The sequence below is a fragment of the Lobosporangium transversale genome (assembly GCF_002105155.1).
Source record: "Lobosporangium transversale strain NRRL 3116 chromosome Unknown BCR41scaffold_7, whole genome shotgun sequence".
In the NCBI taxonomy this organism is placed as follows: Eukaryota; Fungi; Mortierellomycota; class Mortierellomycetes; order Mortierellales; family Mortierellaceae; genus Lobosporangium; species Lobosporangium transversale.
Window position 1 is genome coordinate 401,225 of NW_019028985.1, and position 22,074 is coordinate 423,298.

At 38.9% G+C, this 22,074-nt stretch overlaps 6 protein-coding genes across 6 annotated transcripts; all 6 read right to left on the reverse strand.

Annotated features, from left to right (window-relative positions):
• Window positions 1–6,682: 6,682 nt before the first annotated feature.
• BCR41DRAFT_319141 (snare associated Golgi protein-domain-containing protein) lies at window positions 6,683–8,930 on the reverse strand. Its single transcript, XM_022021338.1, has 4 exons — window positions 8,451–8,930; window positions 8,241–8,323; window positions 7,931–8,106; window positions 6,683–7,836 (listed from the first exon to the last, which is right to left on the reverse strand). The coding sequence occupies exons 1-4, from the start codon at window positions 8,891–8,893 to the stop codon at window positions 6,892–6,894; spliced, it is 1,647 nt and encodes a 548-aa protein (XP_021884147.1). The 5' UTR covers window positions 8,894–8,930; the 3' UTR covers window positions 6,683–6,891.
• A 226-nt stretch (window positions 8,931–9,156) lies between these two features.
• On the reverse strand, window positions 9,157–12,563 carry BCR41DRAFT_384479 (hypothetical protein). Its single transcript, XM_022027579.1, has 2 exons — window positions 11,984–12,563; window positions 9,157–11,776 (listed from the first exon to the last, which is right to left on the reverse strand). The coding sequence occupies exons 1-2, from the start codon at window positions 12,294–12,296 to the stop codon at window positions 9,270–9,272; spliced, it is 2,820 nt and encodes a 939-aa protein (XP_021884148.1). The 5' UTR covers window positions 12,297–12,563; the 3' UTR covers window positions 9,157–9,269.
• Window positions 12,564–13,975: 1,412 nt separating this feature from the next.
• Window positions 13,976–14,613, reverse strand: BCR41DRAFT_368456 (TM2 domain-domain-containing protein; the record flags this gene model as incomplete). Its single annotated transcript, XM_022026383.1, has 2 exons — window positions 13,976–14,123; window positions 14,252–14,613. 2 exons carry the CDS (start codon window positions 14,611–14,613, stop codon window positions 13,976–13,978), a joined length of 510 nt encoding a protein of 169 aa, XP_021884149.1.
• Window positions 14,614–14,767: 154 nt separating this feature from the next.
• On the reverse strand, window positions 14,768–15,449 carry BCR41DRAFT_348197 (hypothetical protein). The gene is made up of 2 exons (XM_022023244.1): window positions 15,199–15,449; window positions 14,768–15,068 (listed from the first exon to the last, which is right to left on the reverse strand). Exon 2 carries the CDS (start codon window positions 15,031–15,033, stop codon window positions 14,812–14,814), a length of 222 nt encoding a protein of 73 aa, XP_021884150.1. The 5' UTR covers window positions 15,034–15,068; window positions 15,199–15,449; the 3' UTR covers window positions 14,768–14,811.
• Window positions 15,450–15,556: 107 nt separating this feature from the next.
• BCR41DRAFT_384481 (hypothetical protein) lies at window positions 15,557–18,221 on the reverse strand. The gene is made up of 4 exons (XM_022027581.1): window positions 18,027–18,221; window positions 16,410–17,865; window positions 15,836–16,268; window positions 15,557–15,710 (listed from the first exon to the last, which is right to left on the reverse strand). Exons 1-4 carry the CDS (start codon window positions 18,051–18,053, stop codon window positions 15,671–15,673), a joined length of 1,956 nt encoding a protein of 651 aa, XP_021884151.1. The 5' UTR covers window positions 18,054–18,221; the 3' UTR covers window positions 15,557–15,670.
• Window positions 18,222–19,114: 893 nt separating this feature from the next.
• Window positions 19,115–20,059, reverse strand: BCR41DRAFT_221889 (hypothetical protein). The gene is made up of 2 exons (XM_022020013.1): window positions 20,031–20,059; window positions 19,115–19,867 (listed from the first exon to the last, which is right to left on the reverse strand). Exon 2 carries the CDS (start codon window positions 19,844–19,846, stop codon window positions 19,157–19,159), a length of 690 nt encoding a protein of 229 aa, XP_021884152.1. The 5' UTR covers window positions 19,847–19,867; window positions 20,031–20,059; the 3' UTR covers window positions 19,115–19,156.
• Window positions 20,060–22,074: the final 2,015 nt, after the last annotated feature.

Below are 22,074 nucleotides of genomic sequence, written 5' to 3' on the forward strand. Positions count from 1 at the left end.
CATGATGGATAAAAAGAATACAATATGTATAGAAAAAAGAAAAAAAAGATGCGTGATGGATGTAGCGTGGATATGTAAAAATCAAGAGAGGAATGTAGAAAATATGTAAGAGAAAACGTGGTTATTCGAGATAAAAGAAAAAGAGGAAAAAAGAAAAAAAAAAAAAAAAGAGTGTGGAGTTTGAGTCGTAAGTATATTGAACAAAAAAAGAATAGTGCAAGATTTATATATAACAAAGAATAGTAGGTACAAGAAAAAAAGAAAAAGAAAAAAAAAATCGTAATGCTAGATGAACAATGAAAAGACAAGCAAAGAAAATAAAAATACTAGAAAGACAATGAAAGAATGGAGAAGCAGAGGCAGTGAGGAGAAAAGTGAGAGAAAAGAAGAAAATAAGTGGGATCTTTGGCCTACAAGGGTGCATATTTATACAACCATTAGAGGACGGTGCGGCAGGAGAATAAAATAAAGTATTCAAACACATAAGACAAGCACATAACACACATAACCTGGCTTGAGCTCTTTCTTATTTTACTCAGTCTATGCAAGATGTGCATCGATTGGCCGATGATCACGGTCCAACTCGTGCAATGCTAAAATATTGTATAATATAATTGTATAATATAATACGAAATAAAATATTGATTATTCTCTTTTTTACTTCTTACATGTACCTAGTGTGTGCATGTGCCTTGATTTATTTGTTACATATTCTATTTTACTTTACTTTATTGATTGGATTTTATTGATTACATTTTACATTTTACATTTTACATTTTACATTTTACATTTTATAATAATTTTTTACTTTTGTCAAATAAAAAAAAAAAAACGATGGGCGGATTTTTTTTTGTTGATGTTGTTGCAACTTTTGTTTGTGTTCAATGTTGTGCTCAGAACCACCCAGACTCGGATGGACGAAACAGCAAAACAAAGAAAAATGAGAGCCATAAAACAAAAAAAAAAAAAAAAAAAAAAAAGAGATGGAGGATTGAGTGGAATGTGAACATGCAGGGGTATAAGAATTATAATATCGATTGAATTGGGATATCTTTTTTTTTTTTTTTTTTTTTTTCCTTCTTATGAACGCTACACAAGAAAACTTTTTTGTTCAACTGCAAAAGCTTCGAGTGCTGTGGCAGGTACATGTAAAAGTACACGAGCTAGACTGCTTGTTTAACCTGGTTGGTGACTGACTAACAATACACTCTTTTTTTTTTTTTTTTTTTTTAAAAAAAAAAAAAAAAAAAAAAAAGAAAAAGTAAAAGAGTGGTTTAGTTTCTACTTGAGCCTTCCAATAATCGATGGGCTTCTATTTCGTCCACTCCGTTTACCCATGTTTTTTTTTTTTTTTTTTTTTTTGTTGTGAAAGAAAGAAAAGAAGAAGAAAAAAGTGCACAAACAACAAAAGCAGCCAACCAAAGTCCTCCCATTCAATTAGATTCTCCATTAACCCCTGCTCTTACTTGCCAGAGGAGTTTAATTGACTGCAACCTTTTTTCCTACATTGGTTCCTTTGTTCTTTGTCTACTGTTCACTTGACAATAGCACAGTCATGATACGTAGGCTTGTTTATCAAGCACAGGAGAATACAAAGCGGGACAAGAAAAATGCAGCGAGTGCTCACAAAAAAAAAAAAATCTTGTTGTGCGCTTGGGTCGCCCTTATTCCTCGCCCTCCCAGGACAACAAAAAAAAATACCATTCTAGTCTACTTTCTCCCTGTGAACCTAACCTAGCCGTTTTCGTTCTTCCCACCACCCCCTTAGTCAGTTGACAATGAGAAAAAAAAAATTTTTTTTTTTCTGTTCTTGCAGCTACATCCCACAACAATACGTATGGCTTCATCACTTTCGGCCTTGCGTTCATCTCTCTCTCGAGCGAAGAGGGGTGGAGGACATTTGACAATCATTTTCTCGGAAATAACCCTATCCTTTTTTACTTCAGCTGCAAGTCCATCAAAGCATGTTTAATTTTTTGTTTTTTTTTACTTCTTCCCTCATGTCAATCGGTTTAGATCCTCTAATCCATGTATACATTTGATCAGAACAAAAAATAAAAAATAAAAAATAAAAAATAAAAAAAAGTTGCAACACAAAGCGGAAATGTTACATACAGCCAATGGTACAGCAAAAAACATACTAACATCTCTTTGTCCATTGCATTGTTCATTGTTCTTTTTGTTGACATTGTCGTACTAGGCTTCACGTTCTTGTTCCTTTCTTTAATCAGACTCCTATCTATTCTCGTACGTGCATTATAATATATATATAATAAAACAATACAATATTATATATATATAATATATATATACACCTGCCTGGTGCGTTTTTCTATTTTTCATTTTAGTCTTGCTTGCTTACTTGCTTGCTTGATTGCTTGACAGAGTATGTGTAAATGTGGCATTTTAATTATATATTTTTTCTTTATTATATTTTTTTTTATTTGCACAGCACCCTAACTTGTAAGAGATTAAAATTGATTTGTATTGAATAAATTTAAAACCATTAGTCTAAGCTAAAGAAATTTATTGTATTATATATATAAAAACGATATATACTAAACTGTTTGTTGTTATTTGTTGTTGCCGATTATCTTTTTTTTTTTTTTTTTTTTTTTTTTTCATAGGCCGTAAATGCCAAATGCCAAAGCGTTTTCGAGAGTAGAGTTGTTGGTAAAAATAGAACAACCTCCACCTTTCTTTTTTATTTTTTATTTTTTCCTTTCGTTTCATTGGAAGCAATTGATTGCTAGCGACCTGTTCAAGGAAGACGACAGGTGAGTGGTAATCTACAGAGTCGCTGATACGACACCCGATACCCCGATTTTTTTTTATTTTCTACAAAAAAGTGTAAATTACTAGAAGAGCGTTCACTGGACGTTGAACGAGCTAAAGAAAGTATGAGCACCACAGCTTATCTATTTTAGAAGAAAAGAGGAGTGTACGTACCGTACAGTGTGCGATTGATGAGAATTAGTGTTTCTTTAAACAGTATCGGATGTGAACTTTCGGGAGAACAAAGAACCTTTCTGTTAATGTTCCACCTGTAACAACAGAGAAAGGAAAAAACATCGTTAACTGTATATGTCAAAGTAGTACCCACGACAAACTCTTTTTTTTATTGTAGTGGAAAAACGGCAGTAACTTTAAGGTGTGTGGGTGTGTGTATGTAAGAGATAGAGAGATAAAGAGATCCCCATCCAACCTGGTTAGAATTAGGGCAAACGGGGTTGAATGACTATACTTTTGATGACACTTTTTTTTTTTTTTTTTTTTTTACTTTCTTTTTCGTTGCCGAAGATGACAAAAAAAAAAAAAAAAAAAAAAAAAAGACAGAAGGGACTAGGGTTGCGCGTCCGACGCGTTGGGTCAATTGAACAAACCAATTTTATTTTGCCCGCTGCTCCACTGCATAATGGCTATGCATGCCGTATTACAATAACATGCCTTTTGTCCTTGATATTTTCATTACTTTCATTGCTATGTATTTTATTTCGTTCCTTTAGTTTAAACAAACCAAAGAAAGAAAGAAGGAAAAAAAAAAAGATACATTCCCTATGACGAAAGATGCGCATGCAAGGGTTGGTAAAAAAAAAAGGAGATGTATGACATATGTAGTATAAATATACTGAATATGTTTGTATTCAGACTGAACTTTTTTTATTTGTTTTGTTGCCTTGTTGCACACGGGAAGAAAGAAAAGGAAAAAAAAAAAATTTTTTTTTCTTGTGTGCAGCAGTGAAAACAAATAAAAAAAATAAATAAATAAAAAAAAAATAATAAAGAAAGATGAAACAAAAGGAAAGATGAAGTTTTCAGGGGATTTGTTTTATTAATTTGATTTTTTATTTAGGGGTTTGAGGAGAATTTCATGATTTCATGGGATGGACGCAAAATAAAACATCAAACATTGCGATCGCCCATTGTTCATATTTAATTTCTTCCTCCCTGTCACTCCTTGTTACAAAGGAATTTGTCACAGATTAGAGTTCTCCACGTTGCATCTGTTTGATAATTTTTTTTTTTTTTGATGTCACATAAATTTGTTTGTTACTGCTCATGGGCCACATGACAACAAAGCAAAAAAAAAAAAAATTCGGATGCAAGTGAGCACTGTGCTCGGTTGGTAAGAATGTCCCCTCGTATCATATCTCTATGATGCTTCTCATGCAGTGCTTTCAAAGTGTAAAAATAATGCTCTTGAAAAACAAGAGGTCAAAGCAACCTCCAAAAGTGAGCAGCAACAGATCAAGACATGCCCCACTGACCATACCTAAGGAACAAATCTACTGGGTGCTTTGTTCGCTACCGAAGGTTTCTAATGTCTCTAAACGAGTTCATAACATTTTTCTCCACTTGTTCTTGTTTCTGACTGTTGTGCAGATACACTGCACTTTTTTATTTTTATTTTTATTTTTTTATTTTATTTTTTTTTTTTCCCATGCTATCTTACTTTTCTGCAAACTTTTTTTTCTTTTTTTAGTTGTGCGCATTGGAGCTTTTCCTTTTTGATCACAAACGATATCTTTAGCTCAGTAAATAAAAAGTATTCAAGACCTACAGTGTTATTGCATCGTACTTTAATGTCTAACAACTACCTCGCCACTGTGCGTCGACTATCTATTCCTCCTTATACTTTATTCAAAAATAAAGTGGGTGTGAAGGGAATAATAATTATAACGATAATAATAATAATAATATAAAAAAAAGTTGCCATGATCAAAGTTTATTAATAGATAAAACTTGTTGTTGTACAGAAAAAAAAAAAAAAAAAAAAAAAAAAAAAAAAAGTTCCCTGGGTTGATCATGTCTAAATAAGCAAACAAGCTGCATGTAATCCATCCTCCACACAAAACATGTCATCCTCCTAAATTTCTGGTGCTCACATAAAAAATAAAAAAAATATATATATATATACAAAAGCATGCAGTGTTTACATTTTTTTAAAATGCAATTAGGAATTAGAAATTAGAATTTAGGAATTAGGAATTAAATTCAATAGACTTGGTGTTACTAAAAAAAAAAACTCAAAACCAAAATCCTGAAACAAAAGGGGGTCCGACCAAGATGTGATTGTCATCATTGCATGCACCGTTATGTGTTTGTGACACACAAAGACCAAAAAAAGAGTTTTTTTTGTTTACCTGCAAACCTGCATTTGTCCAAAAAAAAAACAAGTGGTCGCGTTTCTCATGCTGTTGTTTACACATTTTGTCTCTAATGGAAGGCTCACTAATGCGCCCTCGTTGAAACTTCACTGCCCAACATTACAGAACAAATGCCAGTAAGGGAAAGAAAAAGGGATAGATGTAACTTTCTCTTTACACCTTCTTTTCCTCTAATGGTTTGATAATACTGCATAACTTTTCCTTCATTCAAAATAAAATTCAAATTCGTGTTTGTAATCCATTTTCATTTCATTTTTGTTTAGAAAAAAAAAAAATGTATATATTTTATCTAATAACCCTTTTCTTTTTAATCATGATGAGACACTTCCTTTATCCGTTACAACCACGCCACTTATTCTTTCTCTCTTCAATGAAAACATTCATTTACAATGTATAAATAAATATAAAAAAAAACACGTAACAACACCACCCTTTATTATTAATAATAGTTTAGCATCATTGAGTCTGGATGGATCCTTTTATGCATGTAACTCTTTTCTTTTTAGCGGAAACCTGGACCAGCCTTTTTTTTTTTTTTTTTTTTTTTTTTTTCTTTTCCTTTTTCTTTTTTCTATTTTCCTTTATTAAACGTAAATGTTCTTGCGGACGCGTTCTAAAAAAAGGATGCACACAAAAGGCTTTTTTCCTCTTTTCTTTTGACAGTGAGGCGACGCGTTGTGTAGCTTAGATCTGCTGCTGCTGCTGCTCAACAAACAACCACAATGCATACTGATCATTGCATTGTTATATATATATTATACCATACATCCTTATACTTATACCTTATTGGAGCTACTTTCCTAGTAGTACCAGGGGTACTCAGCATTGCTTTACATGTTCTTATGCATCTTTCTCCTAACAATAACAGGCTTGGATCTAAAAAAAAATAAAATAAAGAGTACACATAACCAAAAGAAAGCCAAACAGGGAGGCGGAAACTTTGGACTAAATATTCAAGCATCTCGATATAACGTGCAGACCCTTTCTATCAACTATCTTACATACTCATGAACAGCACCAAAAGACCATCGACACCTAGACTTGCATGCATTAAATTCAATTGCCCCTCCCCTTTGTCCATTCGATCACTATTAGAATAACAACAACAACAAAAACACTTACACGCTCTTCATTGTTATTATTATTATTATTATTATTATTATTATTATTATTATTATTATTATCACCAACATTAGTTCTTTTTATTTGGATTATTTGTTTTTTTTTTTTTTTTTTTTTTTTTTTGCATAACAAGATGTGTTTCTATTTTTGACTCTGATCCTTTGACATAATGCGAAATTCGTGACACTACTTTAACATCAAAGTTAAGCTCTATCACTCTTACAAAGTATTGTCATTCCTCTTTCTCCTCTCCTTCCTTCTTCTTCTTCTTCTTCTTCTTCTTCTTGGATATCCTTTACCGCCCGCGCCATTGAGCCCAGAAAATAACAATGAACCCTTTAATGGTCTTCCTTCGGACTAGACATTCCGTCTGCCTTTTATTTTTATTTCCAAGGGCACTTTGGTACAATAATATTTGGGTCGTAAACATGCCGCCAACAATCCGGATACTGCTCATCATATCAGACCAAGTTAAATCAATTTCCATTTCTCTTTCTTCCATTCTTTCTTCCTTTCATTCTTTTTCTTGTAATCATCATTATTTTTATCATTATCATGATTCCAGGTCTTGACAAGAATTCTAATCTATCTTCGGAGTCCACTACCGCTCACTCAACCCTTTACTTATCGAGCTTGACAACGATAGAAACCCTACTGGGCTAGCCCCGTCTTCTTCACCGTCTTCTTGCCATGGTGACTCAATATGGCCATCATGATGTGCTGAAAAATCAAGCGCCGGCTCCTCATGGTCCCCCTCAATATCCTCACTAATATTAGAATAGCCATAGCCTCTTTCCGCATCATACAGGTCCTGATCCTCATCTGAATCATCTGAATCGTCCAAAAAGTCAAAACGATCATCGTCCTCCGAATCCGTAGAAGAATTTTCATTCGTACTGTTTCGCCAATCCTCTCTTGGTGTATGAGCCGGCCTTATTCCTAGTCCGAGACCCCTTCCTCCGCTACCGCCAAACAAAAACTGATCCTCATGTCCATCTTCATCTTCGTCAGCATACCTAGAACTGCCGTGAAGGCCTCCAACGAAATCAGAAGTGTTGGTCGGTGCGTTTCCGTTCGTCAAATCAATATTAGGAAGCCGATTATGCTCACTCAGTTCAATTCCACCGCGATTGTTATTATCATCGTTAACGTTTATGCGCCTCTGACCCTGTTGTCGTTGTTGCCGTCTCCTTCGTCGTCGTCTCTCTGCCCTAGTGGCCTCCGACATCGCAATCTCGCGCTTTGCAACCAGCCAAACATATGCACCTACACCAATACCTAGGATGATGCCAAATATCATGATAATAACCTTGAGCTTCTTCCCATGTCCACTACTAGGGTCCTTGGGAGTACCATCCGGATTCTTTTCATCATCATCTCCTTCGGTAAGGGACGAAAGCGTTGATCCAATATAAACATGTAATGTCAATTTTACAAGTGAGATTGCGGTTGCTAAAGTGTATGTGTGTAACGGGATATGTGTGGCGGACAATAGGGCATTCATGACATTAAAAGGGTATGGCGCTAATCGGATCAGGACCAATAACTACCTCAAGTAGAAAAGAGAAATCAGCTTTTTTATAATTGCTATTATTATCATTATTATTACTTTTTAAGAAGAAACTTTTCGCATTCCTTACCCGAAATCCTTTATTTTCAACAGTCCTAACAACGCTCTTAAGACTCTTGTTCTTGGCCATGAGCTTCCTTACTTGCGGTTTGAACCACCTTCGACAAAAGTAGAAGCAAACGATCCCACCAGCCAATGCTCCCGAGAATGCAATCACGAAGCCAAACACAAATCCGTACACATAACCTGATTGATGAAAACACGCAACAAAAAAAAAAAAAAAAAAAAAAAAAAACGACAACAATATTAATTCAGTGGTAAGTGAAATATATGGTTGGTATTTTTTTTTTTTTTTTTTTTTTCCCGTTTATAGTTATTACCAGACATAGTGATAATGGATGAGTATCCGATCACGGGTGGAAAGGACGTTGCAAACATGCACAACATGATTATGGGTGGCCCACTATTCACAATGCAAAAGAAGCAAAAAAAAAAAAAAAGATCTTAGCGGATAATATTTCATCCCTTCCCCCAATCTTTTCGAGACATAAAAAAAAAAAAAAAAAAAAATTAGATGTGTCCCACATTACAATGGTCCAAGATTTCGAATGAAATTTGCCAGGGCTTCCAAGAATCCAAAGATCTTTGAACGATATACCGTAAAGAGTACAAGGATCAAGACTACAAATCCAAACCAGAGCCCTAACCAAAACCATGGCTGGACATTGGCAGGTAATTTTTCTTTTATTTTGTTTAAAGTTGACAGACCATCACTTGTGAACTGTTCAGCCGCTGATCCAATACTGCTTGAGTTACTGATATAATTATCATTATTATTATTATTACTGTTGTTATTATTATTAGTGGTATTGATCATCCGCGATGATGATTGTGAGGATGAAGGTTGGTGTGTTGTTTCACGGATACTACGGGTATTAAAATAGGTGTTAGTGGCGTCTGTAGTCGCCGCGGTTGTGAGGGGCTCTGACAGCTCAGATAGAACAGTATTTCTGTGAGTGTCGAATATACTCATCACAGTAATACTGAAGAAAGAAAGAAAGAAAAAAAAAAAAAAAAAAAAGACAAAGATAGGGAAAGGGTAGAAAAAGAAAATGGGCGAAAAAGAGGGTCTCACTTCGCCATCAATGCGTATAAGAATGGAAAGGTTGAGTAGATGAATGAAAATACATGCTCTCTGGGCGAAAGACACGATGCAACTTTAACGACTTCAAAGTGGCTTGTCAGATTTTTTGTTCATTTCAGACAGACGCACTCTGAACGCTTCTTTAACTTTGACTTCATTACCGCTTTATTGATAATGAGGGTGTGATGACAAGTAAGTAATACACAGCACCTCTTTATGAATGAATACATTTTAAGATAGTGTACAAATTGACTGATACTAGCTATTATACATCTGCATAGGCAGGTGGAGAAATATTCCTCTCCCCCAAACCAGGCACAGGAGCGGCGACCGGTATGTCAGTCATCGACAATGGTATAGGCTGTTGCGACAGATATCCGCCATTACGTCCGAGGGATCCGATGATCGTGGCTGTGCCAACGCTGCGCTGGCGCCGGTGGCCTAAGCTGGCTTGCCGGTGTATTGAGGTTGGTCCACAGGCCTGGGATTGCATAGCTGTAGGCTGAACAGGAGTCATCGGCATGAACGTTGTTGCGGGCATCGTATAAGAGTGTTCCGGACTTCTGCTCAGCGATGTCGATAGTATCGTAGATCCTGTCTGATTACGGAAACTTCTGCCAAACATGGCCTGAGGACTCGATCCCTGGCTGTCTCGCCTTGCCATGAATCCACCGTTTTCATTAGGAGAAGATATGGGACTTGAGGAAAACGAAGAGGAAAGTACGTGATTCCTTGGATATGATGAGTTCACAGTCTGGCTCAGTAATGGGGATTGCGCTAGTCCAAATGAATAAGGATTCATAGATTGTAGGTCGTTAGGCACTTGGTATCCACGGCGTGGGACTTGCATTGGCATGGAGACTGGCATAGTATGTGATAGCGTAATCCCAAGTCCTGTCTCGGGCGTCTCTGAAATATCGATGAGATCCTCATATTTTGGAGGTTCTTCTTGTGAGGTTTGTCCAGATTGTGAAGATTGAGGGACTTGTCGCCCATATGAGGGAGGTCGAGATGATGGCTCTGGCTGATGACCAGTCTGAGGATCAAAGGGTGTATTAGCAGCGGCTCGAAGACCAGCACTGATACCACTTTGGGTAGGGGCTCTAGCGGAGAAACGCATGTCATTCAAAGATCTGGTGACTGTATCCATAGATGACGTGTGGTCGGAAAATCTTTGCCCACTGGTGAATGTATCCTGGCTGGTGTTTCCCAAAAATGGAGATGCCTGGGATGAAGAAGAGGAGTTGTTTTGAGTTTCATCCGCCAAATTAGATGAGGACATGGACGAGAGTGAGGAAGAAGGCGATTCTGACATTGTTAGAGCCAATGTCGGCCCTACGCCGGTTTGGACGGTCGTCCCAGTTGTAGGGATAATCGTTGGTGGGATTTCCTGGTTGTGGACAAATTGCTGGGGTGCCAATGTGACCGGTTGCTGTTCATCGTGTGGTGCAGATATAGCTATGGAACGTGAATTGAGTGATTCGGAAAAACTACTATTGGGTAATGGCTGATATGGGTTCCCATCAACAATTCTTTGACTCTGTGCACTATCTGAACACACGATGGGTTGAGCCAACATTTGATGCTGAACACGTGAGGATGAGGGGTAACGAGATGTGAGGATGATGGGGAATTCTAGAAGCGTACTCTCCAATTGGGAGGAAGGTGGAGGTGGAGGACTATCGTTAAGCTCAATGGTTGCGGGCGCACGTGCCGGTTCAATAATTGAGTGAGTAGGCTCACCCAAGAAGACAGCATTATTGAGAACATCAGTTCCATTGGAATCAACCAAGTTTAAACTAGGCGACGAGGGCTGTGGTGCAAGATTGAGCCTTCGAAGGATGCTGCCTGCGCCACTAGTTGATGCACCGTTTTGCTCGTTTTGGCTGCCAGACAGTGTGTTGCGACGACGAATTGTTTCTGGCAACACAATGACTACATTGCAAACAATACGATGTTGAACCTCGATGAGCGGCGTTATAATATCGACATTTGTCAAAAGTGGGCATGGTCGAAGCTCCAGTAGCTGTCGCGTTGATGCACCAGCACCAGCACTGGACATGGCCCGTTCCCGCTCCAAGTCCCGTGGAATAATGACTGTCTGCTGTCCGATGGGGTATACGATTTCTGATTTGTTATCAGCTTGGTTGCCTGTGGCTGAAGAGCGGTAATAAATTACTTCTTTAAGTCCATAAGCGATTGAATAGATGTAGGATCCTGGAGGCAGTGGTTCTAAGGTCAAGTCAACCTGGATGAGTCCTCCTTCCAAATGAGCAATTGGAGGTGATGATGCAGTGTAACGGAGTAGCTCTTTGTGTGTTTTGTGATGTGTAATAGTTGTTGGACCAAGGGGAAGATTAGAGGCTTGAGCGGCGAGCCCTTGCCCGTGCTCGTTCAATGCGCCAGAGATTCCCGCCCGAGAGAGTTGATTGACGAGCAATGATCCAAGATCCAAATGACCTGTATGCTGAGCCAAGTGCCCCTCGTTTCTTGGGGCTTCTCCAACAAGACAGCGCTTGATCTCAATTTCTTGGACTGAATTAATATCGCTGTAGAACAACGGGCGAAGAAGTGATGAGGATAGAATGTATCGAATAGAACCATGTTTGCCACTAAAAGTTGGAGGCAATGCTCCATCCAGTTGAATTGAAATTGGATAGTAATGGGTACCGATGGGGATGTGATTCTTTGATCCTGACTCTGTATGAGTGTTGCTGCCGCCTGCTTCCCAGAGGATCCAGTCTTTATGAGCTAAAACTCGCTCACGATACTCTGTTTTATAATAGACATTGATCAGGAGCAATGGAAATAAACAGAAAGAAAAAGATAGTTTAGTGATAATGAATTGCGTTTGTGTCTTTAAAGTTTTTTTTTTTTTTTTTTTTTTTTTTTTTTTAGCAAGCTTGTTATACACATGAAAAAGCAACAACAACGTGATAAGGATCGGACGTCAGTTCAAGACAACCGACTGGAACCTACGTTCTGGGCCAAAAGTGGCACCATCACTGCATTGCACTTTGATTCTGCCATCAAAGGTGGCCATGAGTTTTGTAGCACGAATAGGTTTTTTTCGGACATGGAGAATGGCTGTTGCATTCAAAACTGCTCCAGTGGATTCCTCGGGTAAACCGACAAGGACTCCATGGAATGAGGATTCAATGTCGATGACGAGCTCAATGTCCTGGTTCGAGGCTGGAGTTTGAGTTGCTGCTGCAGGAGCAGACATGGAATTATTGTGATTGACGCCAACAGTTGACTGTGCAGGAGTATCAGTGGCAAACAAAAAATTCATTGCTTGGCTTTTGAGAAAATCGAAGAAAGGACACTTAGGGGACTAAAGATGATATGAAGACTAGCAACATTGGATGGGTGGGGGGGACAAGGGCAAGATGTGATATAATGACAGAAAGGACAGGCAAGACGGAATGGATTCGTAATAATGAAATTTTGGAGAAAACTGTGGAGAGAAGGTGGAGGGAGAGGGGAAGGAAAAAGAGAAGAGTAACACAGTTGATCTGGAGGCCAAGGGAGAAAAGAAAGAGCGGAGAGAAAGAGAGAGAGAGAGAGATGGAGAGGGTATCCAGCCGTCTCTTAGATAGGGAGTATAATATGTAGATAGGTGGGATCTTATCAGCTATACTTGGATAGATTTTTAGTGCCCCGGTCTATTGCCAAAAATATAGGAATGAGCCTGCCTGAGTTGCCTGTATCCACGTCGTCATCTGCATCATCAAAATGTATCTCTGTCTAAATATCAATAAGGTTGGGTCCTATCTTCACGGGAAACACAAACACAAAAAAACTGAAAACGATCAAACAGCATCATGCTCCATCTTGTGGTCTTGGTGGAACACAAAAAAGTCTTTGTCTTTTTGGTCTTGGTCACGATTCTCCGTTCGGAACTACTGAATTAAGATCTGCAAAAAAAGAAAGATTTTGAAACAACTTGATCTGCTGACTGACATGTCCTGAAATGTCAATAACGTCTGGCTATTCGTTAAGCTCATTGATCAAATCATAGAGACATGGCTTCAAAATATGCTTCCAACGAGCATTGTAATCACTTTAGGCTCTGTCTCTGAAACCTTTTAAAGAGCTTGGAGGGGGGAAAGATATAAAATCTTTTTAAATAAAAGCACGCGTCCATCACCTCTCTTAGCCAGGAACACCAATCTATAACCGCAAGGGTGTTCTCTGCCAGAAACAAATATTTTTGAGGTAGATAGATATTTTATTCACAATATTCATCCATATCTCCATAGGAGCAAAAGAAGCATAGCATTAAAGCAAGTACACATGTTAGTTAGATTTATTCATTTATATATATATGAGCCAATTGCTAAACTGCGCTATCCTGCAACACCGCTTTACTAAGGCTAGGAATAGTCACTAAGCCATCGTAAATGCAATAAAAAAAAAAAAAAAAAAATTCGCCAAGACACTGTCGCAATATCCACAACAGTTGAACAAAATGCATAATTTTTAACAAGGATGTGGATGTGGCTGAATTTTCAATTCCACAGGTGCAAGACCAACCACATAGAAATTGAAAACGCTTGTTAACTTTAGGATCCTTGGCTCGAGAACTCGCCAGAACAATGAAGATCAGTTTTTAGTGAATAAGCTTTTTTTTTTTTTTTCTTGATATTGTCTCGAATTTCCTCTACTACATTTACATGATCTTGATCTGCCACCGATTCAAAACACAGAAACGGTAAATTATGCAAAAAAAAAAAAAAAAAAAAAAAAAAAAAGAAAATGATTGCTTTGACCGCGGGAATATTCATAACCTGGACAAACACAAAGAAAAAAAAAAAAAAAAAAAGAGTATTGTCTCCAATTTTAATTTATTTATTTATTGAAGTTTTTTTTTTTTTTTTTTTTTTCTGCCCGCCACTCTCTCCTGTATGTACAAAGTCAAGTCAGAGAAAAAAGTATCCTTCAATCCTGAGAAGAAGAAAAAAACTTTCTTTAAGGGATAAGGGTGCAGCCGTTGTGGTCGGGAAGACCTCCGACGATGATGAGCACAATATCGATAATGTACCAGATACCAAGTCCACCAGCAGTGATGAGCTTCAACAAAGCAGTAATGATGTATCCAAGGTAGAAACGATCAACTCTATTAGTCAATGAAGAAAAAAAAAAAAAAAAAAAAAAAAAAGAAGTTTAGCTTTATTATTATTGCATGTTTTAGCGTCATCACTTTTTTTTTTTTTTTTTTTTTTTTTTTTTTCTTTATCAACTTACCCAATATAACCAAAGAAAATAGACAAGAGGATGGCAATAGGATAAGAGCGGTCAGACTGGCAAACATCATCGCCCTTCTTGCCGAGGAAGTTACCATCGCCAGGGGCAGGGCTTTTGTCGCCCTCATGTCTGTTCTTCTGGAAGTAGTACAGACCCAGGACAATGGAGATGGCTGAGATAGCAGCAAGGAGCCACAAGAAGAAGTATCTCTTACGGTGATGGTGAACATGGCGGAAGGTACGGCCGTAGAAAGTATCGTTGGTCTCTGTGACCGAGACAGGAACACCGTTCAAGAGGACCTGGCTCTCTTCATCACGACGAATCTGTTGGTGGTTGGTGGCGCCGTAGGTGGGGTTGGACATGTTTGGCTGCTTAGGAGAAGTTGAGGATGGATGAGGAAAGAGAGGGTGAGAAGAGAAGAAGTGAAAGAAAGAAAAAGACGGTAAATCAAAATGAAAAGACTTTTTTTTTTTTTTTTTTTTTTTTTTTATTTTCTTCTCAGCCTCAATCCGTCGACGGGAATAGAGCCTTGGAACGAACACGAACTGGACGCGCCCTCATCATAAGGGCCATTTGGGCGGAAGACCAAAATTGTTTTTTCTTTTGGAACAGTTCCGAGGAGAAGGAACTGGAATGGTCGAATAGGTCAAGCGCTCAAAATGCTTGATGTCTATTTTGATCTTACGCGATGAAGGGAAGGAAAAAATCATGCCAGCACGTTCCATGAATTCTTGTCCATCCAGCTGCATCATTGTACATCTGTATTGACCACACACAGACATGGCTTACTCAAGCCCAGAGTCAATACGGATAACTTCTTGAGAGCGCCAAAAAAAAAAAATAAAAACAAAAATAAAAAAAAATAAAAAGGTATTAATGTCAATGCCCACTATTCTCCATTACTACTCTATCAAGATCTTGATTGTCTCGAGGGGAGTGACAACTACTTTTTCTTCTTTTTTTTTGCGACGATTGCCGCCTTGTGTAATGATGGATCGTTTCTATGCTTTCATCGAGTTTTACGCCGTGGACAAGTGTTTGATGTTATGGTTGCACCAGTCAGTCAATAGAAGTCTTTGTGCAAAAAAAAACAAATAAAAAAAGATAGGCGAAACTGCATCCAATGTAATACTAAAGACTAGCAGCGTTTTCCGAAGATTTATTCTTGTGTGAGAGGAAATAAAAAGGGGAAGAGATTCTCAATCGGATGCTGCTTAAACTTTAGCCATGTGTGCATGCATAATATATATTTATACAATGATCAACATGAGGGATTTTTTTTTTTTTTAAAAAAAAAAAAACGAGCACCGCCTCAGCTGTCACTGCATCAAGAATGAAAATGAAGTAGGGTTTAGAAAACACTTCTTTTTCTTTTTTATTATTTTTCCGCTTCCGAAAACAGCAGGCATGATCGTAAGATCATAGACAACAGCCCCAAGAACCAACCACAGATAGCAGTCTAACAAAGTTGTAGTCCGAAATAACTGAACGTTAATAAACCAGAACATCCTTTCTTTATATAAATATATCACCATTAACCCAGCATTCCAAAAAAAAAAAAAAAAAAAAAAAAAAAAGACTTACGGGCCACAGAGCCAATGCTCCCTAATGTGTTCCCTGCTGACTTGACAGCGTCGAAACCAATGTTTTCGCATCTCATTGTTATTACTACTACGATTGTTGTTGCTGTTGTTGTTGTTATTATCACTTGTAGTAGTGGAAGTCATGTATGATTGATAACTCAAGCCTCGGGTGTGAAGTCTCCTCCATGGTGAATTGCCTGGCTGACAGGGAGCGACTGTGTTACTATTATTGCCATTTGTAGTCTCCACCCGAGATTCTGTCTCGATTCCATCTCCATTTCCATGCGAAGAATAGTGATAATTGGACACCGAATGATAATAAGTAGCATGACTTTGATTCAGGGGTGTGGAGCTATTGGGCTGTCCAATACGTCGCAAATGATCCATATTGTTATAATCTTGCCATACGCCGCCAGCAGCATACGACTGTTGTTCTAAAAAAAAAAAAAAAAAAAAAAAAAAGCATTAGGGATAAAAGTATTTACACTTTATGCCTGTGAAACAGTTACAGAATTTAATAAAGGTACAAACACGAGGGTATATACTTTTTGCACATTTTTTTTTTTTTCTTTTACCTTCTAATGGATCATTTAACACCCCAAGGGTTGTGAGTGGAGACGGAAATAATGGACTTGAGGACGACGGTTGATGTGGAGCAAGAAAATCGCTCCGAGACATGATAGTCGCGTACGGATGATAATCTCCATCTTCATAATCTTCATCACCAACCATTCCTGCTAATATCAGCGGAGTGGTCTGTCCCCCAACGACTTCGTATCCATATCCTTCGACGACATTGAGGTGATGGCCTTGGCTCTGACCCTGGTTTTGAGACTGGCTCTGATTAGAGTGAAATTCAGATTGTGATCTCCGTAAAAGGGGTCGTTGATCGCCATTGCCACCGTTATTGCCACCTTCTTCCTCCTCCTCCTCCTCTTCCACATCCTCTCCTGCAAAAGTCCGTCTCCGTCGACGTCCTGGAGGCCCAAATGGGTTTGATCCTATACCGGGATTTGCTCCTTCATTACCTGTGGCGACACCTGAGAAGGAAAACGATCGACGGGAATCCCTATAGCGCTGCCGTAATTGCTGTTCGTGTTGATGGAGCAGTGCGCGTTCTGTTACCTCACTTTGAGCCTGCATAACCTCAGGATCTGAAAAGAGCATAGATAAAGAGGACGGGATATAGGCACTTTCACCACGAAGGGATGCTCGTCGACCAGCCCCTTCTGTGTTGTTAGTGCCAACGGTCGCGAAGCCATCAGCTCCAATCCCGATTTCATTCGTACTAATGTTTACGGAGCCTTGACGACTAAATGAGCTGACGAGCGCAGCCGCTGCAGCCAAACGCGTCGATTCTGTAGTAGTCGACGCAATTGGGGCAGCGCCAGTCCCGGTGCGAGAAAAGTCAGAGGTTTGGCTCAACCCGGGATATTGCATAATTGAACGCGTATAGTTGTAATTACTGGCGTTATTAGAGTGAGCCCGGCTCGCTGCTGTTATTGCTCGTATACTTGCTTCATTACTAGAAGCCCGTCGCTGCAATGATGGCGTTATTGAGGATGTATTGTTACTAGTGTTATCAATGTTGCTTGTACTCGTAACATCGGTCGGGTTTTGTGTATTGGTCATGGTCGTAAAAGAATATAATCGATTCAGCAACTGTACTGGTAGAGTAGACGCCGGAGGGAGCATCCCAGGGCTAACAGCAGCAGCAACAGGGGCCCCCTCTGAATTGGCATGGCCCCTCGAATCAGATCCTGGTTCAGATCCAGATTCAACCCCTGGCTCAAAAATATTACCATTGTTCTCGGCGCCACCATCAAGTGGACCAACTCCTCGTCGGTATTGATTATCTAGGAATGCCCAATGTGTGGACGCCTGAGAGGTAGACGAATTATTGGTTGAGGGTGCAGGCGTGGGCAGATGATGGACACTTTCACTTCTGATATCATGGTTCGATGAGGCCAATTGCCGTACTAATGGCGGAACCAGTGAAGGTGGAATGGCCACATATACTCCATCTTGGTCCTGGTGGTAACAATAACGATGGTAATAAAAAGTTGAATCAGCATTCCTGTTTTACACTCACATTCAGACATTCACATTCACATTACTTTATGCTTGAAGTTCATGTGACTATTTAGCTCCAAGCCAAAGTTAAGGTGAAACGCCCAATTTTTTTGACAAACCTCTGCATATTTCAATGATGTAGACATTTTTTTTATTTTTATTATTATTATTGTAATTAGTTATGGTATTCTCTTTTCTTTTGTATTCGTTAGTTGAGCACAGCGGATTAAGTAACAAATACGTTTTCGAGCGAGAACAGGAACGATTGTAATGGAAGGTGAAGAATACAAAGGTCAAAGGAACAAAGAAAGAAACGAAAAAGAGGCAAGGAAGGAGGAAAAAAAAAAAAAAGAGATGCAGTTGTACAATGGTACAAATGAGTTTACTGCACATGGCTAATAGGACACAGAACACAGATGCAGACATAGGGGTCAGGGAGAAAGTAGAAGAGCATCAAAACAAAAAAAAAAAAAAAAAAAAAGTCGTCAAAAGGAATCTAACATCCAATAGTTCAATCAGACCTCTTCATCTTTTTTTTTTTTTTTTTTTTTTTTTTTTTTTTCCTTTACAACTTTTGCTCCCCTTCTTTATTTTTTTTAAAGGTGAAAGAGGGGTGATCATTAATAATTTATAATTTATCAATGAAAACAGAAATACTATACTGTGTATACCATGCATGCCATGCGGAGAAGAGAGAAATTATTTCTTTATCTCTTTGCTTGACACAGCAATGAAAAGTCCTATGAACACAAACAACAGTAAAAAGAATCAGCTGAACCATCAATTTCGGACATTGGAAGACTTCGCGTTTTTTTTTTTCTTTTTTCTTTTTTCTTTTTGTCTGCAAGCAAAATATAAATGACACTCATCATCTTGTAATCTCCACAACGTGCCTGAAAAAATCAGTCTCCATTCAGTACAATACTAATAACAATTTATCAAAACAAAGTTTTTTTTTTTTGTTTTTTCACATTTGCGACTACTAGGAGCTAGGTAGTTGTGCTTCAATGTTTGGCCTTCCGTGGTCAATCAAATGTAAGAATTTTATTTTATTTTATTTTTGTAGAGTTGTTCAATAAGAACAAGAACTTGTTCAACAGCATCAAACTGTCTTTAACAATGAATGATATCTTTTTCATCACGTGCGTCTCTCAAGGCGCAATAGAAGGCGCAGTAGATTATAAAGTTTTTTCTTTAATCGTAAAGTATGCATTCTTTCAGTCGTAATCATAAAAAAATATAAAAGACTTTAAAATGATATCGGCTCGGCGGAAATAAGAGGGATAGAGGGGAGGGCATGCTGCGAGGAATGAGAAGAGGTGGATGAAGGTATATGCTGCGACGAATTAAGAGTGTTAGGGGGAAGGGCCTGCTGCAGGGCCTGAGGAGAGCCAAGAGAAGGGGGCTCCTGTGGGGCCTGCTGCAGAGTGTGGGGAGAGCCAGGAGGAGGGGGCTCCTGTGGGGCCTGGAGAAGCTGTAGACACCTGGTCACGCGAGGTCTGGATGGTTGATTGTATTCCCACAGCTCCATCGTTGCTGGGGAGCCTGTAAAAGGGACCGTACGAATGAGACGTTTCGCGAGTATTGACCTTTCGGCCATTGACGAAGTGAAGTGTATCAGCCTGTTATCATGAATATCTCTAACTTCTCTTGTCAGCCTTATTAAAGCCTGGAGAGCATCATCATGCTCAAGAACGAAAGTATCGTTGAGGTCGCAACGAACGGTGATCCCCCATCGGCTGTTACGGTACGATATCCTCCTTGTAGCGCATCGCTCAGGTGTCAGTGCCACTCGATATTCCTCGAGCACTTTCCCCAGCGTATTATCGAGCCCATGGCACATATGTATGAAGGCCGACTCCATTACAAAAAGACCTAACTTCGCACCCGCCATTGCGCCTGTCCTTACGTCCGTTAAGAATGTAGGATGCCCGAGCATGGTGAGCCTTGAGAAGAGAATCTAGTAAAGTTTGGGCGTAAGGGAAGGACCCTTTGGCGAAAAGGGGGACATTAAGTATCGAAACAACAATGTTTCCTAGCTGGCTAAAAAAAATAAAAATAAAAATAAAAATAAAAAAAAAAAGAGAAAAAAGGATGCTGAATAAATGGATGAATGTGCTTACTATGCTATAATGGGGAATGAAATAGAAGGGATGGGGGGAATGTATCGTAAATTTCGTAGAGCGCTTTGTGCAAGCTTATAGATGCAATTCGTGAAAATGTAGGTTGTATCCAACTGGTTTGTGAAATGGAGAAGGAGCCGATGCTTTTTAAGTCTGAAGAAGAGAAGAGAAGAAATTGCCATTTTATAGAGCTCCCGAACCGTCCATTCCAACCAATGGTGGCGTAATGTCTGCCTCGCCTTCATCAACCCATTTGACTACACTCAAATATTAAATTATCAAATAATCAAACACAAACCTTACTCGTCGTTTTTTCGTCCTCGCCATTGCCGAGCTTTCTCGTCCTCGATCATCACCCCTCTTTAGATACCCAATACATGTATTAAAGTAAAGTTCCTCCGCTCAGAAATGTATCCCGATACATTTTTCTGTCTAGGTACTGCCCATCTGTTGGAAAAAAAAAAAAAAAAAAAAAAAAAAAAAAAGTTCAATGCATGTGAACTATGTAGATTCACAGCAATAAGGAATGGTAAGCCCATGCATCTGAAACTGTTTACGCGCCAAGAGTCCCCCTGAAGATGGATGCCTGACAATGTGGTCCGAGGCCGTGTATAAACAAACCTTATGCCACCGCTGCCCAAAATTGTGCTGCTGGACCGTTGAGACACTAGCTGTAGATAGCTGAGCGTAAAAGGAAAACAAACGACTGAAAAGTCTTGCTTTTTATTTTACTTTATCTTATCTTTGCTATTTTACTCCAATCGTCCCATTCAGTCTTATGAAAGTTATAGTCTTGGCTCACACACTTTTTTAAGAACCTTGGTGACGAGCGGCTCGCCTCCCATAGCTCCATTTTACAGTTGTTCAGCTCAACGGAGTGAATTAACTGTCGACCGTCATTAGTCATGGAGAAGAAGTGGCACGCTCGATAATGGATGAATTTGGACTGCCTGAACGCTTGCACTTGATCTGTCAGCATTGATAAGAGGGTCAATGCATCTTCATACGGGATGGGTCCGTCACACCGGACAATTATCCTCCATTTACTGTTATTATAGGATATTTGTCCCTTTCGACATTGTTCTTCCGTCAAAAGCTCTCGGTAGTGTTCCAACATGTCTCCCAACGACTCGTTCCAGTAGCTGGTGATGTATTCTTGGGCTTTATACAAGACAAGTAGTGTTGCCATTTTTTTTTTTTCTTCATTGGGAAATATTGAATACAGGGATAGTGTGAGTTACATGGCTACACGTAATTATCGAGAGCAAATTGTTACAAATGCTCAATACAGACATCAAAGAAAATAAAAAATAAAAATCACCTAATTAATCGACTCAACGGGCGGGTGGAGGTGTGAAGCTGAAGATGAACGGGAAGATGGGATAGGATTAATAAGCAGGGAAAAATACCATAAAGCAAGAAGGGCTTTTATACATTTGCCCAGGCATTTATTTTGATGTGGAAACGGTGTAAGCATCGTTTACCATCATTGGGAGAAAGGTCTGGGGACATTGCTGTTTCATTTTCGGGCAGAGATCGATTATGCGATACCTTTATTAACGAAGATTGTAGTATGTAAGCATTTTCACAAAGGTTTTGTTTCCTCAATGCAAGGTAACAGGGATTTATGCAGGTTTAAAAGACCTAACCTCAACATGTCTTACAATGTCATCACGGTATCACTTCTGCCAAGGCCCTTATCCCATTCGTGGCACTGGTAACAATAACGTTAGGAGACAGACACAATACTCACTTTTGCCTTCCACCCTAGGCAGTGATGGAGGAAGAAAGAGCTCGTTGTCTATGAGGAAAGCCTACAAGTTTTGAACATTGGGCTATTGTGAGTCTAGTCTGATTAAATCTTCAGCTTTTTCATGTTTTTGATACGATACGACTGTCTAAACTGCGTCCTGATGTAGCTGAGCAGGATTGTTGTTGTTGGATAACATGGAAGCTTTGTAAAAAAAAAAAAAAAAAAAAAAAAAAGAGAGAAAAAAAAGGGAAAAAAAAAATACAAGGGGGTAGACGCGTGCATGACGCGCCT

What these genes read in the sequence shown, in the direction of transcription:
- BCR41DRAFT_319141 (XM_022021338.1), bottom strand. Translation starts at nt 8,893, where the DNA reads ATGAGTATATTCGACACTCACAGAAATACTGTTCTATCTGAGCTGTCA. An exon ending in ATCCATTATCACTATGTCTG is followed by an intron (nt 8,107 to 8,240) that starts GTAATAACTATA and finishes TTCATCAATCAG; the next exon opens with GTTATGTGTACGGATTTGTG. An exon ending in TTGAAAATAAAGGATTTCGG is followed by an intron (nt 7,837 to 7,930) that starts GTAAGGAATGCG and finishes TACTTGAGGTAG; the next exon opens with TTATTGGTCCTGATCCGATT.
- BCR41DRAFT_384479 (XM_022027579.1), bottom strand. Translation starts at nt 12,296, where the DNA reads ATGAATTTTTTGTTTGCCACTGATACTCCTGCACAGTCAACTGTTGGC. An exon ending in TGCCACTTTTGGCCCAGAAC is followed by an intron (nt 11,777 to 11,983) that starts GTAGGTTCCAGT and finishes ATTATAAAACAG; the next exon opens with AGTATCGTGAGCGAGTTTTA.
- BCR41DRAFT_348197 (XM_022023244.1), bottom strand. Translation starts at nt 15,033, where the DNA reads ATGTCTGTGTGTGGTCAATACAGATGTACAATGATGCAGCTGGATGGA.
- BCR41DRAFT_384481 (XM_022027581.1), bottom strand. Translation starts at nt 18,053, where the DNA reads ATGTCTACATCATTGAAATATGCAGAG. An exon ending in GTTAAATGATCCATTAGAAG is followed by an intron (nt 16,269 to 16,409) that starts GTAAAAGAAAAA and finishes TTTTTTTTTTAG; the next exon opens with AACAACAGTCGTATGCTGCT. An exon ending in GAGCATTGGCTCTGTGGCCC is followed by an intron (nt 15,711 to 15,835) that starts GTAAGTCTTTTT and finishes CAACTTTGTTAG; the next exon opens with ACTGCTATCTGTGGTTGGTT.
- BCR41DRAFT_221889 (XM_022020013.1), bottom strand. Translation starts at nt 19,846, where the DNA reads ATGCTCGGGCATCCTACATTCTTAACGGACGTAAGGACAGGCGCAATG.